This window comes from Scardinius erythrophthalmus (genome assembly GCF_964197995.2).
Source record: "Scardinius erythrophthalmus genome assembly, chromosome: 4".
NCBI lineage: Eukaryota > Metazoa > Chordata > Actinopteri > Cypriniformes > Leuciscidae > Scardinius > Scardinius erythrophthalmus.
Genome location: NC_138224.1, coordinates 35,015,606 through 35,033,132, shown reverse-complemented (window position 1 = coordinate 35,033,132; position 17,527 = coordinate 35,015,606). Strand labels below are relative to the sequence as shown.

The following is a 17,527-nucleotide window of genomic DNA, read 5'->3' as shown; positions in this document are numbered from 1 at the left end:
TATCTCAGAGCTATATAAATCAGCGTAAAAGCTACGGAAAGTATCATTAACTTGTGAGGGTTCACTAAGAATATCACCATTTTTGGACTTAATTGTGCCGATATCTGCAAGATTTTCATTGGACCGCAATCTAAGGGCTAATAAACGGCTGGGTCTAGCCCCATTAAAATAGTACAACTGTCGCGTCCTATGAATTAAAAATTCGGCCCGCTGTTTCATAACAGCATTTATCTCTTTTTTCACAAGGTCAAATTGAAGCCTAACCTCCTCATCATAACCTTGTTGTAATAGGCTATCTAATGCTGATAATTTAGACTCTAAATCGTGTAATCTGGATGAACAAGCTTTCCTTATGTCGGAGGCATAACATACAGTAAAATTCCTAATAAAACCTTTAACAGCATCCCAGACTGTCCTTGGGTCATCCACAGAGCCTTTATTTATATTTACAAAATCTGATAGTTGACTTGAAAACTTGGTTTTAAATGCTTCATCTCGGAGTAGTGAGGTGTTAAAACGCCATCTAGGGGCCCGAGCTGGATTTGAATTTAACAACACAGAAGCAATCACTGCATTGTGGTCAGAAAAAGCCACTGGTAATAAATTGACAGTAACAATATTATAAAACAAATCTCTAGAAGAAAAAATAAAGTCAATTCGAGAGGAAGATTTATGTCTTGATGAAAAATGGGTGAAGCCTTTAACACCAGGATTTAATACACGCCAGAGATCCACCACCCCAGTATCATTAATCCAGGAACATAAAGCCTCAGAAGCATATTTTTGATCTAAATTTTCGGTCTGTCCCGATCTATCAACTGAATAGTCAACAACAGCATTAAAATCAGCACTTATTACGAGTTTGAAGTCAGAGAGCTCCATCAGTACCTTAGTGAGCTGTTCATAAAATTCTTTTTCAAAAGTATTAGGGGCATAAATTGAGACGAAGGCAACATTTCTATTTTCTATATAAACTTTCGCAACTGTTATTCTGCCTTTGCGATCTGCCCAAGTATCCAACAACTTAAAGTGCAAATTACGCTGGCATATGATTGCCACCCCTTTTGATTTGTTTAAAGCTGACGAGCAAGCAACTACCCGGAAAAAACGATTAGACATGCGATTTGTATCCCTTTTTAACAGATGAGTCTCTTGTAGGAAGGCTATATTAATTCTTTGTTTCCGCAAAAAGTCTAAAACAGCAACTCGCTTCACTGGGTTATTCAGGCCCCTTGCATTGAGGCTGAGAATATTCAACTTGGCACCATCAATCATTTAAAAAGTAATAGCAATGTAAACTATGCAGTAAACAAGAAAAACACACTTTCCATAAGGGAAAAAGATGGGGAGGAAATAGGAACTTCTCTGGTTCAGGCTTTGAAAACCTAACATTAGAACAAAACAAAAACAAAAACAGAACAAGGAGGAGACTGACCGCGACCATGTCTATAACTCCTGTGAAACAAATGGAAAACTAGGATCTATTAATCATTAAAAGTACAGAAAAAAGATATGCACCTGTTCAATATCCCAGCTTAAATAAAAAACTTCACGATAATAACGGTTTACACATGTGAAAACTCTCCCATTCCTTTTGGCAAACACCCATCATTGAATAAACATAACCGTTGCATGGATCGTATTACCGGTAAGACGAAAAGCCAAAAGAGTTCACAAATTACCGTCCATAAAGGCTTTGGCGTCTTTCGGGTCTCTGAAAGTTTTCTGCGTGCCGTTTGCTTTGAAGACCAACACGGCTGGGAAGTTCATTTGGAAGCGGATGCCTTTCTTAATAAGCTCAGCGCAGATCGGATTGAAGGCTCTCCTCGCGGCACGAACTGTAGGCGAAATGTCAGGAGCGATACGAAGAGGTTGGTCCTCGTATTGAAGCTGGCCTTTGCGTCTAGCAGCGGTCAGAATTGTAGCGACGTCTCTGGAGCGATGAATCTTGATAATAACAGGTCGAGGCCGACCATCCGAAGGAGTACCGAGCCCTCGATGTGCGCGGTCAATTGCGATATTCGGGACTGACAACTCAAGCAGTTTTGGAATGAAAGTTTCAAAGAAAAGTATGGGGTCGCTTCCCTCGACGGACTCCTTGAGGTTAAGGATTCTGATATTGTCCCGTCTAGAACGCCCCTCTAGATCCGTAACCTTCTCCGTAAGTGCCGAGTTAAGCTTCTCGAGTGCGGCCAATTTCCCTTTAAGTGGAGCAATGTCATCTTCCAGGACGGAGATACGAGTTTCTGTTTCAGCCTGGCGCGTCGCAAGGGAGTCGTGGCTGCAGCAACCTCATCGATGCGTTTGATGATGCAATCAACTTTCACGTCCAGCCCCGACTCCAGCTTAACAAAAGAGTCATTCAGCATCTTTTGCGTGTGCCGACCTTCTTCTGCAACGACTTCGGCAATGTGTTTCAACAAAGCTCCATGTGATAAATCAGGTAACGAGCTCTCATTGCTAACCGCATGGCTACTGCTAGCACTAGCCTCGCCCAAATCAGTACATTCTTCCGTAAAAACTCGGGAATGGTCCGGCTTGTTCTGTTTTGACGGCTTGGGCATGATAAAGAAGCAATAAGGCAACTAAATAATGACTTTTGAGAAAGATGGGTGAGGGTAGATAAAGAACAGCAGGAACGTGGAACGGGAGAGTTGAAAACGCGACTGATCAGTCCGTTGCCATTACCGGAAGTCGAAAATATATATTTTATAGTATTCTGCACGATGATAAAGTATATATAGATTAGCATTACATTATAAATATAATCTATTATTATGAAAATACCTGGCATGGCTTGAAAAACACAGGTAAATCAAATATCATTGCAATCATGTTTATTGTCTTCAAAACATCTTTATATACATTTTACAACGATCTCTGTTAGCTATGTATGTGTTCGGGACTTCCTGGAATGTCACGATTATGGCTCTTCTTCATGTGTACCATATATGGACAATAGGCTGCTGGTATGGATTGAAAACACTACATCACAGTATCAAACGCTCATAATGATTGCATCAACGCATTTGGGTATAAATTCAATAAATATTATTCCTGTCTATATAAATCTGATGTAAACCTATGAGCATATATCAATATTTCTCCAAATCTGCACATTTTTGAGCTAAAAGCCCCGAGGTACGTTGTTTTGTCAAGCGCTGTCATGACGACAGCACAGGATTTTTTTCTGAATGGAAGCAGCTGACGCTCATAATTCATATTAAAGGTATCGACTAATTTTTTCATTTCATAACTCCTGACACAAATTAAGAAATAACTGTCGCTATAAGTTTCTCAGAATACAATAGTGGTCAAATACTGAAACTTGAGTCTTGTTTGTCAAGGTATAACATTAAATCTGATAGTAACTTTGAACAAAAAAAAAAAAATGCTTCAGTGCGCGGGCGCACTGGCAACGCTTAACAGGTTAATCACCATTTGGTGTGTGGTGTTAATTTTGAACCCTGGCTGATGCTGGGTACACACTAAAAGATAATCGGGCTGATTTTGAGCTGATTTCCCCCCTTCTGACAATCCTACCTATGTCCTGATAATCTTGATGGTTCTACAGATTATTTTATCAGATTTTCCCTTGGTGTGAGGTGTGTTAAGAGTGTCTGAACCTGCTCGGAAGAACGTCGGAGCCGCCTCGATCGCGAACATGTTGAATATTTACGATCAGAAATCCTGATGTGTGGGGGGAACCCCAAGGACAAACGTGCGCACGCTCTGGAGATTATCACGTGAAACAAAACCATATCCAATCAGAAAGCGAGATGATGGAAGACGGAAGCATTACAAATGCAGTCATGGCGCAGCACAAAATGAAATTGATGTGGACAGCAGAGATGGAGGGATGGAAAAAAATTTTTTTTCATTTTTTTCATGAATTTTCTGTGAAAATAATTCCAAACACTATCATCGCAATTTATTCCTGCATATCATCCGCCATTCTTATTCTGAAGTCTTGTCGAGACTCTGAAAATCTGTTTGTGTGTCACACTATAGGAGGAAAAAGTCCTCATGTTTGTGGTCTATAACATTTTGAAAATCTTATAAGTTGTAAAAAAATATTTTGGTGTGCACCCAGCATGATCTGCTAACTGTGTCCTGTGCACAGCCACTAGATGGCGCTGCTAGCTTGTTCAGTGCTGTCGGAAGCAAGTCATGTATGAAATAGAAGCATTTTACATTTTTAGTAGCTTTAGAAAATTCAATCTTCATACAGTCCATTCCCTTCCCCTCACCCCAAACGATATTTTTCTTAAACTTATGCAGTCCGTGTGGGTCATAAGTCTGTATAAATATGGAAAAATATCACATTCCTGCAAATGTTTTGTCTCTTGCAGGTGCTAAGCGGCCGCTTACCTTGCTTATTGGTTAAGTCAGCCTCTGATTACAGCATAGTTAATTATTTTAAAAACATTCACCTCAGTATCTCCAGCTGACAGTTTGGACTCTTCAGTCCATCAGAAAGAAGCTTCACCCCAGAATCCTGCAGGTCATTGTTACTCAGGTCCAGCTCTCTCAGAAAGGAGTTTGAGGATTGTAGAGCTGATGATAAACTCTCACAGGACTGAGCTGTGAGATTACAGCTGTGTAGCCTGTGTAGAGAACAAAACAAAGAGCAGTAGTAATGCTTATTAGCATTTATAATCTGGAGCTTGAAAAAACCTTTAACCCTCTGGGGTCTGGGCTGTTTTTGGGGCCCTTGAGATGTTCTGACATGCCCTGACATTTGTGCTTTTTTCAGTTGCTTATAAACATATTAATGGCAAAGGTGTAAATTCACTCTATATAGAACAAACAGGGCTACAATAATATGTGAGCCACATGTATGTACATGTTTTCATTTTTGAGAGAATAATGTTTATGCATGGTTATCGAAAAAACTAAAAATTAAAGTTTCTGAAATAAGGCCACAAAACACATACTAAATATGTGGCAATAAGACTTTTGACTAATGGATGTCATCGCCAAGTGTTTTTTCTTCAAAATGATATGACAATCATCCTGCCTAATCATTCACATAAAACGATACATTGATTTTAGTTTTGTGAAACACTTTTAGTTTGGAAAGCCAATATGCAGATGGGGCGTAAACGCTCCAACAGCATCATGCATATTTAGTAGTTCACACCTGGTGAGACTACGTCCCTGCATACTTAATGAGCCATTCATTCAGGTGTGTCACCTATAGCTAACTTAAATATACAAGCTTCATAAAAATGATCATTCTAGGAGAAAATTTCAGATGGCATTTAGAGGCTTTTGCATCTGAACTCTTCATATATACACACACATATATATATGCATGCACATACATACTTTATAATCTTTTCAAAACTAGTCAACGTCTTTCAAAACTAAAGTATACATTTTATCATACGTATTTCAAAGTAAAGGATTCATTAGTTAGTTGATGACTTTATTTTTGACAAAACACATACAGTATATATTCCTCATCTCAGTATAGCAATAGAGTTTGCTAAAAGCTGTTCATTCAATACAGCAGTATTTGAAAATCGATCATATTTTGTAAAATTACATTTATATTTGCATTTATGTCAAAACCTAGACACTTTTAAACATCAAAGGGACATTTATTAACCTGTTAAGCTGCAACCCCACTTTTGAAAAATCCCAAGAAATGACATACCCAAACTGAAACAGATACAGTTCATGAACCCTTTGTACTAAAAGCACAAGTATGATCTCATTTGAAAGCTGACACCTGGCAGTTTATTGTAATGTAGAATTAATTATTGTCATAAGGACAAAAATTGTTATAAATAGCTTCAAAGTTTTGTAAAGTTATTAGAAATTATTTTTTATGAAACATCCTCATGAAAATAAAATTGAAGTTGGCCCTGGAGCAATCTAGAAATGCACTACAGCTAATGCCACATGTCTAAACATTTTATGTTTAAAATCTGAAGATAATAAGTCCAAAACTCTGTATTTAGTGAAATGTTTTTCAAGATCATGTCATGTGACTTTATTTTGATTTGATGCTAAAATGCTACTGATATTTATTGTCATCTTCTTACCATCTATGCAGTATATTGTCTTTATTGTTTTGTGGTGCAAACGAGCCCCATTCAGTCTCAGTCTCCCCCTGCACACATTCACACTTCTCCAGCCTGGCTATGGCTCTAAATATGCATTTCTTTTGTCTGCATTATAGTTACTAACGACTGGCTATTCACATGCTATTCATATGGTTTCAGTCACTAATTTCTTTTCTCAAAGTTCACCCTTACATTCTAAACTGTTTTAAATGCATTTCTTGAATAAAGAAACATTTCAGTAAGCATTCAAAAAATAATAAAAATATAACTTCTAGGTGGCAGGTGCACCTAGTCCTAGGGCTGGCTAGCATGTTAGCTTAGCACACCATCAATACACGACAATTTATGAGATTAAAACCATGTTTGTGCTTATAAACTTACTTTATAAAGCAAATCAAGTATTTTAAATAATTTTCTGTGATCTAATTTGGCTTCAGATAAAAAAAATCAGACAGAAAATATACTATTGTATACTGTTCTGCACAATGATAGTCTATATAGATTAGCATTACATTATAAATATAATCTATTATTATGGAAATACCTGGCATGGATTGAAAAACACAGGTAACTCAAATATCATAGCAAACATGTTTATTGTCTTCAAAACGACTGTATCTCCATGTTACAGCCATAGTTACAGCGCGATCTCTTGTTAGCTGTGTGTGTGTTCGAGGCTTCCTGGATTGTCACATGATTATGGCACTTCTTCATGTTCTAATACTGTGCACAGGGCGGCGAGGGCGCCCTCAGGCTATTGGTATGAATTGAAAACACATTAACAGAGTATACAAACGCTCATAATGATTACATCGACGCATTTGGGTATAAATTCAATAAATATTATTCCTGTCTATAGAAATCTGATGTAATCCTATGAGAATATATCAATATTTCTCCAAATCTGCACATTTTATAGCTAAAAGCCTGGAAGGACGTTGTTTTGTGTATCGCTGTCATGACGACGGCACGGGAGTTTTTTTATGAATGAAAGCGGCTGACGCGCATAATTCATATCAAAGGTATCGACTCATTTTTTCATTTCATAACTCCTGACACAAATTAAGAAATAACTGTCGCTATAAGTTTCTCAGAATACAATAGTGGTCAAATTCTGAAACTTGAGTCTTATATCTTTGTAATGATGTATAGTTTGTCAAGGTATAACATTAAATCTGATAGTAACTTTGAACTATTTATAAAAAAAAACGCTTCAGTGTGCCCGCGCTCTGGCAACGGTTAACAGGTTAATATGTATTCGTGTCAAAATGACAAATTAACAGATTTTCCTATACAATTTTGCATGGAAACGCTTCCAAGACGCTTGCGTGTCGCGTGAAAAATAGGCGTCGGTTCTATTTCTAGAATGCACGCGTTTTCCACGCGGTTCGTGCTGCGCCTGAGACGCGCGTCTCACACAGGCAGTGTGCAAACTCTAAACTGTTAACATGGGAGCCGAAATAAAAACGGACACGCCACGCAGCTGAGACGCTTATGCCACGCATCCAGTGTTTCACCGGCCTTATCCAGCGGATGTGGGCGTTTCACAGGTTTGTATGGATCGCCTCAGATTTGCGTTTGAATAGCGCGGTCTCCGTAGGCAGAGTCACATTAAAACTTAATTAGCTGAGATGAGAACGACTGACATCTCTCTCTTTACATACATATTATATAAACTGTGAATATTTTTTTTTTATAAAAACTACTTCATTTAAAAGAAGAGAATTCAAGCTTCATGCCTGTGTGTCTGTATGCCTGTTTGACTGAGTATTCGCTGAGTTACAGTTCATTTTCGGACGCGTTTCAGAATTGACTTCACTGACGGAGAGTAGGCAGAATTCGCATCATGTTTATTTTTCTTTATTTGGCGAAAAGCACAACACTTTGTTTTTATTATGAGCACACACACGCACTCATACGGAAAAAAACGAGCCTATCGCGCCGGCGCGATAGCCGACCTCAGGGGGTTAACTGTAGTGAATTAAGCCAAGCTGAAACAATTTCACACACAATACATTTATTCATTTTTCTGAACATTCTAGGCCAGCAAGTCACTCATTTAAAATGAAGGCAATTACAAAAGACTAACAGTGTTTATAAATGAATGTAAAGGAGACTCTTACAGTGCTCTTCTGGTGTTTCTGATCACTTGCAGCAGCATCAGCAGTGCTTCATCAGATCTTCTGTATTTCTGCAGTTCAAACTTCTCTTGAGTCTCTTCTGACATCAGGAGCACAAACACCAGACCAGACCACTGAGCAGAGGAGAGATTCTGTGCTGAAAGTTTTCCTGAGCTCAGATTTTTCTGGATTTCCTTCACAAAGTTATCTTTCAGTTCACTCAGACAGTGGAATAGATTGATGGTCCTCTCTACTGATTCCTCCTTCTCTATTTTCTTTTTGATATAGTTAACAGTGTTTTTCATGTCCCCTGTTTTCTGTTCCAGTCCAGGCAGTAATCGCTTCAGGTCACTCTGATTGGACTCCAGACCCAGGAGGAACCGGAGGAAAAGGTCCAGGTGTCCGTTCTCACTCTGTAAAGCTTTCTTGACTGCAGCATTATGAAGCTGAAACAGTGGCTTTTTGGACAGTTTCCATGTCAGTTTTTCTCTCCAGGATTGAAGAAATAGGTCAGCCTTCTCATCTTTGCCCATCATAAACACATAAAGAGCAGCAAGGAATTCCTGTACGCTGAGATGTACAAAGCTGTAAACATTTCTTGTTGAATCCTTTTCCTCCTGAAACATTTGAGTGCATAACCCAGAGTACAACGACCCTTCACTGACATCTAGTCCACATTCCTCAAGATCTTCTTTGTAGAAAATCAGGTTTCCTTTCTCCAGCTGTTGAAAGGCCAGTTTCCCAAGCTTCAGAATGATCTGTTCAAAAGACACTGCATTGGAATTTGGTTCGGACTCATCACAGTATTTTTCTTCCATCTGTTTCTTCTGAGAAATTAAGAAGCTTGTGTACATCCCTGTGAGAGTTGTGGGAGTTTTGTCATGGTTCTCTCGAGCCAGTAGAGGCTGAAGAACAATAAGAGAGATCCAGCAGAAGACGGGGATGTGGCACATGATGTACAGACTCCTGGATTTCTTGATGTGACTGATGAGGTTTCCAGCAACCTCAGGACTGCTGTTATTTTTGAAGTATTGCTCTTTCTGCTCATCGTTAAATCCTCGCACCTCTGTCACTTGATCAATGTAGTTTCGGGGTATCAGACTGGCTGCTGCTGGTCTGGATGTGATCCAGATGAGAGCAGAGGGAAGCAGGTGTCTCTTGATGAGACTTGTTATTATCTTACTCACTGTTGTTTTTTTGTGAACATCTGTTAATCTGCCACCCTCTTTAAAGCTCAAAGGGAAGCGACATTCATCCAGCCCATCAACAATGAACAAGACTTTACCATCACCTTTAGGAAGAGAAGGCAGTTCTTTAGGATCACTAAAGAAGTGTTCGTGAAGCAGTTCCATGAGACTGCAGTTCTCTGTAATCAGGTTTAGCTCACGGAATGGCAGAGGAAAAATGAAGGTTATTTCCTGATTTTCTTTTCCTTCAACCCAGTCAAGGATGAATTTATTGACAGAGACAGTTTTTCCCACTCCTGCGATCCCCATCGTCAGTACTTTTTTGTTTCGTTTAAACATGTCATTACACTTGATTGCCGTCTCCTTGGCAGTCAGTTGGTTGTGATTTGATTCGATCTGTATCACCTCATGGTCATCGACTCTTCCTCCAGTCTCATTCCCCACCACATATAAATCAGTGTAAATATCATTCAGGTATTCCCGATGACCCGTCTGTGAATTACCAACTAATATCCGCTCGTAGTCCTGTTTTAATTTGTCCTTCAGTCTGCGGCTGGTCTCTGTGTAATCATGAAGAGTAACTTGACTGTCTGCAGTTGAGCCTTTAAGAAAGAGGGAAAAAGACAGCAAAAAATAAGTGATTGTGTTTTTCATAAATTCCTGCTTCTGCCATATTCAAATGAATCACACTCTTTCTGCAATAGTGTTTACATGCACATCTTACACTGACTATGCTGAAGTTTCAACATAGAAATGCCTTGATTAAAACTTGAAGCAATTGGAATTGGATTTATCGGATTGTCACTATTGGACTCAGATCAACTTAAAGGAATAGTTCTCACCCTCAAGTTGTTTCAAACCTATATGAACATATATTTTTTTTCTACTATGGAAGTCAATGGGGCCCATCAACTGTTTGGTTACCAACATTCTTCAAAATATCTTCCTTTGTGTTCAGCAGAAGAAAGAAATGCATACAGGTTTGAAACAACTTGAGGTTGAGTAAATGACAGATTTTTCCTTTTTAAGTAAACTATTCCTTAAAGGCCACACTGACCAAAATTATTACATGATTTTTGATCACACCATTGACATCTAGTACACCAAACAAGACATGAGACTGTATTAGGGTTAGGTTGGGGTTATTGCAATGACCCTGCATATGTAGAAGTTGCTTGTAGAAGTTTTAATTCAGGGTTTAAGACTCTTGTAAACCATTTAACCATTCGTAAAAAATTACTAGACAGTCTTTTCTAATAAATGTACTTGTATAAGATCTGCTGCTGTTCTTCTTGGCCCTGTAATTGTTGCTTGCTGTTATATTTTCACTTGTTTCCATGTACAGACAGGGATGATTTACCCCTGATCTCTTCTGAATGAGCTCTAATAGCGGCGGACATCTCCATATTGCCTTCAGCCTGACTTGAGTGTGTGGGAGAGAGAGGATCACTCACTGGGAAACATAAGTCACACAAAAACATCAGCAGAGCAAAGGGCAAAGTTTAAGTCAAACCATTACATTGGTGAACAATCAATCACATTACAGTCAGAGTGAACTAAATGTTACTTTGCTTGTGATTGTTCTCCAGCTGCTCAGCCAGAAGATTCTGGTTCATCTTCCTCAGGTTCTTCACCATGTTCTTCACAGCTTCTTCTGTTCCAAAACATGCTACCATCTTATCCACTGTGTCTAAGATATCTGCATTCTTCATATCAGACTTTTTTATACACTCATGATCATTCTCTAAGCACCACTGAAACTCCTTTAGATCATCTTCTCTCAGGTCCTTCAGCGAGTTCTTGAGCAGCTCTTTAACAGACGCCATCGCCCTTCACAGATTCACAGCTGCAGGATAAAAAGAAAAAGATCTGAATAGTTTCACTCTTAACATGCTGACATAAGCGCTCAAATGTTATTTGGATCATAAAATGAAACTGTGACCGGATCAGGACTCTCATCCAAACTCATCTGTTAAAGGGGTCCTATAATCTTATTTCTCAGCAGCTAATCACTCTTTCTCACTCATATCCAAGGAAAATCATCAACTCTATCATCCTTTATGTGGCAGGATAGGTGATGTTGCCCTATTAGCCCTGATTAAGTGTGGCTTTGGCAGACCAATGAGGTGGAAGCGGCCGCAATATTTAAGGACCCTTATTTTGTGATCTGAGGGCGCGGGCGCTTCCTGGTGTGTGATGTGTGCGCAGACTAGTGCATAGATATATATACACTAGATGTCGCATTAAAGACATTCGTTCCAATGAACTGCCGTAGCCAAGGCGACATCTAGTGTATATATCTATGCACCAGTCTGCGCACACGTCACACACCAGGATGCGCTCGCGCCCTCAGATCACTTGGACGTGGCTGTGTTACAAGAGGTAAAAACGATATAAATACTGTTTGTTTTCTCACACAAACCGCTCGTTTCGTGTCTTAGGCCATCAATGTGTACTTACGATGGGGAATTGTTTAATTTGGACGATGGGGAATTGTTTTAATTTGGACTCTGTGCATGCTCTTTGAGGGGGTGACCATAGACCTGCATGATAAGACTGTCAGACAAGAATGGTTTGACCTAAAAATATCAAAATTGAAACTACTGCGGAAAAAAAGACACCTACATCTTGGATGTCCTTGAGGTAAGCTAAAACATACCAAAATTTTATTTCAAAGTGAACTATCCCTTTAAGCTGAAGTTGCGTTTGTGCCGTTTAAAGCAAATTTTCTTCGTAAAGTAGAAAAAGTGTGCGCTGAATTAAGCGTTTGTAACTATTCTCTTTTTCAATTTATTGTTTTATTTTCTTTATCCATTTTCACAGACTTGTAATTTGTACCCCAATTATTGCTATTTGCAGAGGTGAAAAGTAACAAATTACATTTACTAGCATTACTGTAATTGAGTTTTTTTTGTACTTCTACTTTTTTAAGTAGTTTTTAAAAATCTGTAATTTTACTTTTACTTAAGTATGTTTTGGTTTAAGTATTGTAATTCGCTTGGTCCCTAAAGGCATACGTTACGACAGGCCTCAATATTTATCTGAGCCATGCGTCCCACTCAAGAGGAGAAAAGACTTGATCCGTATTGAGTTTAGCTAAATTGTGCACTGCTCTTCCAGTGTTGTCTGGGATATATGAACATGTAACAGTTGCATGTTCCTCCCTGGGATTCTAACAGAATATCAAGAGCCATTTGATTTAGTAAAACAAGCTTCCTCATAGTGTTGCCAGATTGGGCGGGTTCCCACCCAATTGGGCGGTTTTGAATTTGATTGAGTGGGTAAAAAAGGGTTTGGGCGGGTGGACAAAATTTCGGCTGGTTTGGGGTCAGTTTGGCTGTTTTCAAACATCTACATTTTAAAGTCTAATTGGTTAAAAACTAAACTAATGTGTGCATGTAGTCCATAAAATCAGTCATCATGACATTATTGTACACACACAATGCAGAGTCAGCTGGCGTTGGTGTTGACGTCACCGACGAGCACGCACTTTTTGCCAATCAGCAATCCGCAGGCAGATGCGATTGAGCGTGATAAGTTGTAGCTGTATATTCAAAGTGATCACTAATGCCAAAGTGATATAGCCTACTATACAGTAAGTTGTATCTACAGTAAAGAGTGAGATAGTGAGCAACTCTAAAAACGTACATGTGGTGGAGATATCGATGGTGAATATAACTCTGAGAGGAGAGCACAGTTGAATGACTTGAATTGAAATCAAATATGGGACGACTCCTGTCCATGATCATGTGCACACTAGTCTAACCAGACATCTGCAACTTTTACACCATCCAGACTGCATGCACTCTACTCGACCCTGACAGCTGCTGAAAAAGGTTTGAATCAACGATGAATCCATATGACTGCTAAATTCTGCGTTATGTTCTGCAGTGTGTACTTCTGAGGGTTAAAGGGTTAGTTCACCCAAAAATGAAAATTATGTCACCAAAATATTATATATATTTTTTTTTAAAGTATTCTCGTCGCTTGATAAACTTAATATTGAGCCACTGATGTCACATGGACTACTTTGATGATGTCTGTATTGCCTTGAACCGTAAATCGGACTGTATCTAAAATATCTTAAACTGTGTTCCGAAGATGAACGGAGGTCTTACAGGCTTGGAACGACATGAGGGTGAGTCATTAATGACATAATTTTCATTTTTGGGTGAACTAACCCTTTAAAGTCAACGGTTCATTTCTTGATTGCCGTTTTGACAATGTCCACCTGGACATTTTAGTCATATTGGCTAATTCTCCTTAATTTTTGCTCTGTTTTGATCTGTTTTCCTGGAAATTGTTTTTTATTTTTTATTTTATTTTATCATCGTTATTTTGTAAGGAAATACAAATTGTGCTTATCAACCTTGAATAACATGGTAATGAAATGATATCACATTATTTTGGCAATAAAATTTTGGGCGGTTTTGGTGAGCTTTTGGGCTGGAAATCACCATCCCAATCTGGCAACACTGCTTCCTCATTATATGCACTTCTTCTGCAATGTCAGCAACAGAACTAAGTGCAGTTTTTGCTGTGTCCTCAAACACCAAAGGTGGCCTCATGTAGTGCCTGTACTTCATTCTGTAAATGGATCATATTTTCAGTTTCAGAGATTCAATTCTCGATCTGTGTCATGATTAAAATATATTTCACATAATCCTCTCCTCTGACATTACTCACATTGCCAGTAATAGAAGCCAAATAACATCCTTAAAATCCCTTACAAAGCAATAGATAAGCTTTGTTACCACAAACAAAGTGTGTGTCATTAGAATAACTAGTGTTTCGATTTCTCATTGTTAGAAGAGTTTTGTCACATCTGGAAAATTCACACATCTGTCTTAGACTTGCTCACTACATTCTTCCCTTCAAGGCACCAGGAAGAATTCACTTATTCCCTTCAGATTTCAAATTAAAACAAACTAATATCTATAATCAGTACTGTTATATGCAGTCAAATGCCATGAACTATAATGTTAATGAGAATACTTTCTGTAGTGACATACACTGCTCGTTAACAGCAGTTTGGTGTCCCAGGAATAATCAGCCACATTATAGACACATCTGTAAGCATTTGATTTTGTCAATGGTTCAAAATTCAAGTTTCACCCTGTAATTTCCAAAAGTCATTGTGAAAATCTATTTATTTACCACCTCATATTCTCTTTTTAATTTTTCCCTTTTACACTTTTGCCATTTGTTGTCTCAACATTAAGGCAGTCTATGCTCTAGTAATGTTACTCTAAACGAGTTATCTGACAGGTTTATCATTTTGATACTAGAATTAGTTGATTTCTTCGATGATGCATCATACTACGGTAGTTAAGCAGTGAGTAACGTTGTACGGGAAACATAGTTTAGATTGTGGAATTGCAGGGCTGTCCTTTACCAAATTACACAAACATCTCATTAAAATGTCTACAAAACTGATCTGAGATCAGGTAAAAACCATAAACACAGGTTTACTGAGATCGTCCACCATCAGCGAACCATTAAAATTTCGAAACATTTGGAAAACAGTTGTGAAGTAAAACGTAAAAAAAAATATTTTACCGAATTCATGTGACGAAAGCAGACATCACTAGTGAAGACAAAAATTTTATTGAATAAGAACCAAACTGGAGTATAAAGTCAGTATCTCGGTGCTCTTTGATGCGGGATAGTTCAACTTGCAAAAATCATATAAGGCCAAGGCACTCGAGAATTTAGAAAAAATAAAAGCCTTTATTCATGGCTATAACATTTTTATAAACATTCATATATCCGCTCTGCAAGAGTGTGTGGGAGGATCGCATGCCAAGGACTTGGAGAGGAGTGAGAGGAGTTAGTTTTAACCACAGAGGAATGCGAATGCAATCTAGCATAGTTTCCACTGATGCATATGTTGACTGAAGTTTTCTCTTTAAGGAATGAGGATTTTGTAGCATGAAATATACATTCAATTTTGACGAATGAAGACCATCTCTCCAGTAAATAGTTTTTCTCTGCTATGTCTTGACATATAATAATAAATAAGAGATCTCATGGCATCTCATGGTGTTCGCTTCCGTGATTCAGGGCGAAAAGCTTAATTCCAAGTCAAGACTAGTGCCAGTGCTGCCAACTCTCAGACATTCAGTGCGAGACTCACGCTATTGACATTGTTCTCACACTTACTCCACCTAATGTTACACAACCATATTCTCACGCAGTGAAAAAATCACAGAGCAAAGACACTGATATCAACAGACAAGACAGAACAGGTTACTATGATATGAAACAAAGTCTCAGCTTTTAAATTCTGTCAATTTTATTATAACATTCAAACAATAAATACCGCACTATAATTCTAACACCAAGCTGAACTCAAAAGTTGGCAGCCCTGCTAGAGCTAAGCAATAAAAAAAAACTGTATAAACAATGTGTCAATGCTGTTTATTAAGTCTAGATCAATGTGAATGGATACATGACACTTTTAAATCTAAATCTATCAGTATTTTATAAATTAGTATTTACTAACCATGAATAATGACGATGTGGTGTTGCTTGTTCCTCCACTGAACTTGAACTGTCTTGAGCAGAAGTTACTTTGAAACTCCTTTAAACGTGCATTTTCATAAAGGACTGTGGAGTTTTTTGTCTTCAGAACTCAAACCTGTTAAACCAGAACTTTTCAGAAAACTAACAGAACCAGTTTTTCAACAGGAGTTGTGACCTTTGTCTTTAAACTTTTAAAGATGATCCTCATTATTGATGTCCACTGTTACAGCAGTGTCAGCTTGACAGATGTCATTGTTCTCATTGGCATCTTCAGTCAGGGTGGCATTGCTGTAACCAGCGGCAGTTTTCATGCTAAGGTGGCATTTGTCAACTGGGGAATCCTCTTTATTTTCCCCTGACACTTTGCACAACAAAAGTGAGGAGCCACTCAGCTCTGTATTATTACTTCTAAAAATCTTGAGTCTTACCTTATTTTTAAAAACCTTTGTGGGTTCGGACAAACACTTCCTGTTTAATCCGTGTTTCAGACAGCTCCGTATGTTCACAATGGAGTGGTTCATAGAGTTTCATTTTGAACTTGGACTTCAGTATCAAGAAATACGGACAATGCTTAGTTCAAGGAGTCTCTCTCTCTCTCTCACACTCACACACCCACACACACACACACACACACACACACACACAGCTTGACATACATGCTCAGGGCCAGTTCTGCAATCCTTCTGTATGTATACAGTATGTACATTGAGCACTACTGTTCAGTTCGGCTCGTTTGGGGACAAATTTCTTTTTATTTTTGATATTGTATTTTTTAAATATATAAAACAATTGATTTTATGTAGATGAATTTGTCTGCCTTTTATCAGATTTACCAGTTGTTATAATTTATATTTCTGCTGGTCACTAATGAACAATAGGTTAAATTAAACTTTTGAGAGAATTGTGAGGGGCCGATCGAGTGGCTCCTCCACTAACAGATGTAATCTTACTCCAAACCTTTATTAAAACTTGAGTCCTGCTTATATTTCTGACACTCAAAGTACATACTACTTCTGTCATGAAGGACCAATGGTTTTGCAATGGTGGCTTTGTAGACAGTTTCAAGCTGGTGTATACAGGCTGTTGGAACGCTAAAGACACAATAATCTGATGTTGCGGTAATAAAAGGCAAATGGGTCTACCAGAGGAAAAGGTTTCAGCTTGATTGAGGCTAATTCTTCACATTCATGAGCAATGCAAGCACAGTTCAGCAGTGCAACACCTCCACTTCACCCCTGATCTTATCAGTTGTTTAGGTGTTGACGAGTCTTTTTGTACTAACCAAAGACGAAAACAAACCATTTTCTGATGCTTTATTGCTAGTTTTGGAGTGTATGAAGTGGATGTGTGTATTTATGTTGGTTTATAGAGCTGTGGTGGTGAGTGCCAGAATTACTCTTCCTCTTTCTCTAATCGTTGTGCTCTTGACTTTTGGTGAATCACAGTTGTTTTAGAGCTGTAAGCTTTTTTTGTTTTTTAAAGCTGCTGTCCGCCAATCAGAAACACTCTCAGACTGTCAATCATTTTCACTGACATTGGATTGGTTGACATATAGATATAGTATAAAGACATTGTTGAATACGTTGAAGACAGACTAAACAAAACTGCCGTCCTCAGACTG

At 38.4% G+C, this 17,527-nt stretch overlaps 1 protein-coding gene across 1 annotated transcript in view; it reads right to left on the bottom strand.

Annotated features, from left to right (window-relative positions):
* The window catches only part of LOC308689650 (NLR family CARD domain-containing protein 3-like), a 46,326-nt gene extending 29,842 nt beyond the window's left edge, over positions 1 to 16,484 (bottom strand). The window contains exons 1-5 of the mRNA XM_081363478.1: positions 16,335 to 16,484; positions 10,949 to 11,227; positions 10,742 to 10,834; positions 8,198 to 9,983; positions 4,434 to 4,607 (exon numbers count right to left, since the gene is read on the bottom strand). Of these exons, the coding sequence (XP_081219604.1) occupies positions 4,434 to 4,607; positions 8,198 to 9,983; positions 10,742 to 10,834; positions 10,949 to 11,207 (2,312 nt within the window). The 5' untranslated portion in view covers positions 11,208 to 11,227; positions 16,335 to 16,484. The remainder of the gene's footprint in view (positions 1 to 4,433; positions 4,608 to 8,197; positions 9,984 to 10,741; positions 10,835 to 10,948; positions 11,228 to 16,334) is intronic.
* Positions 16,485 to 17,527: the final 1,043 nt, after the last annotated feature.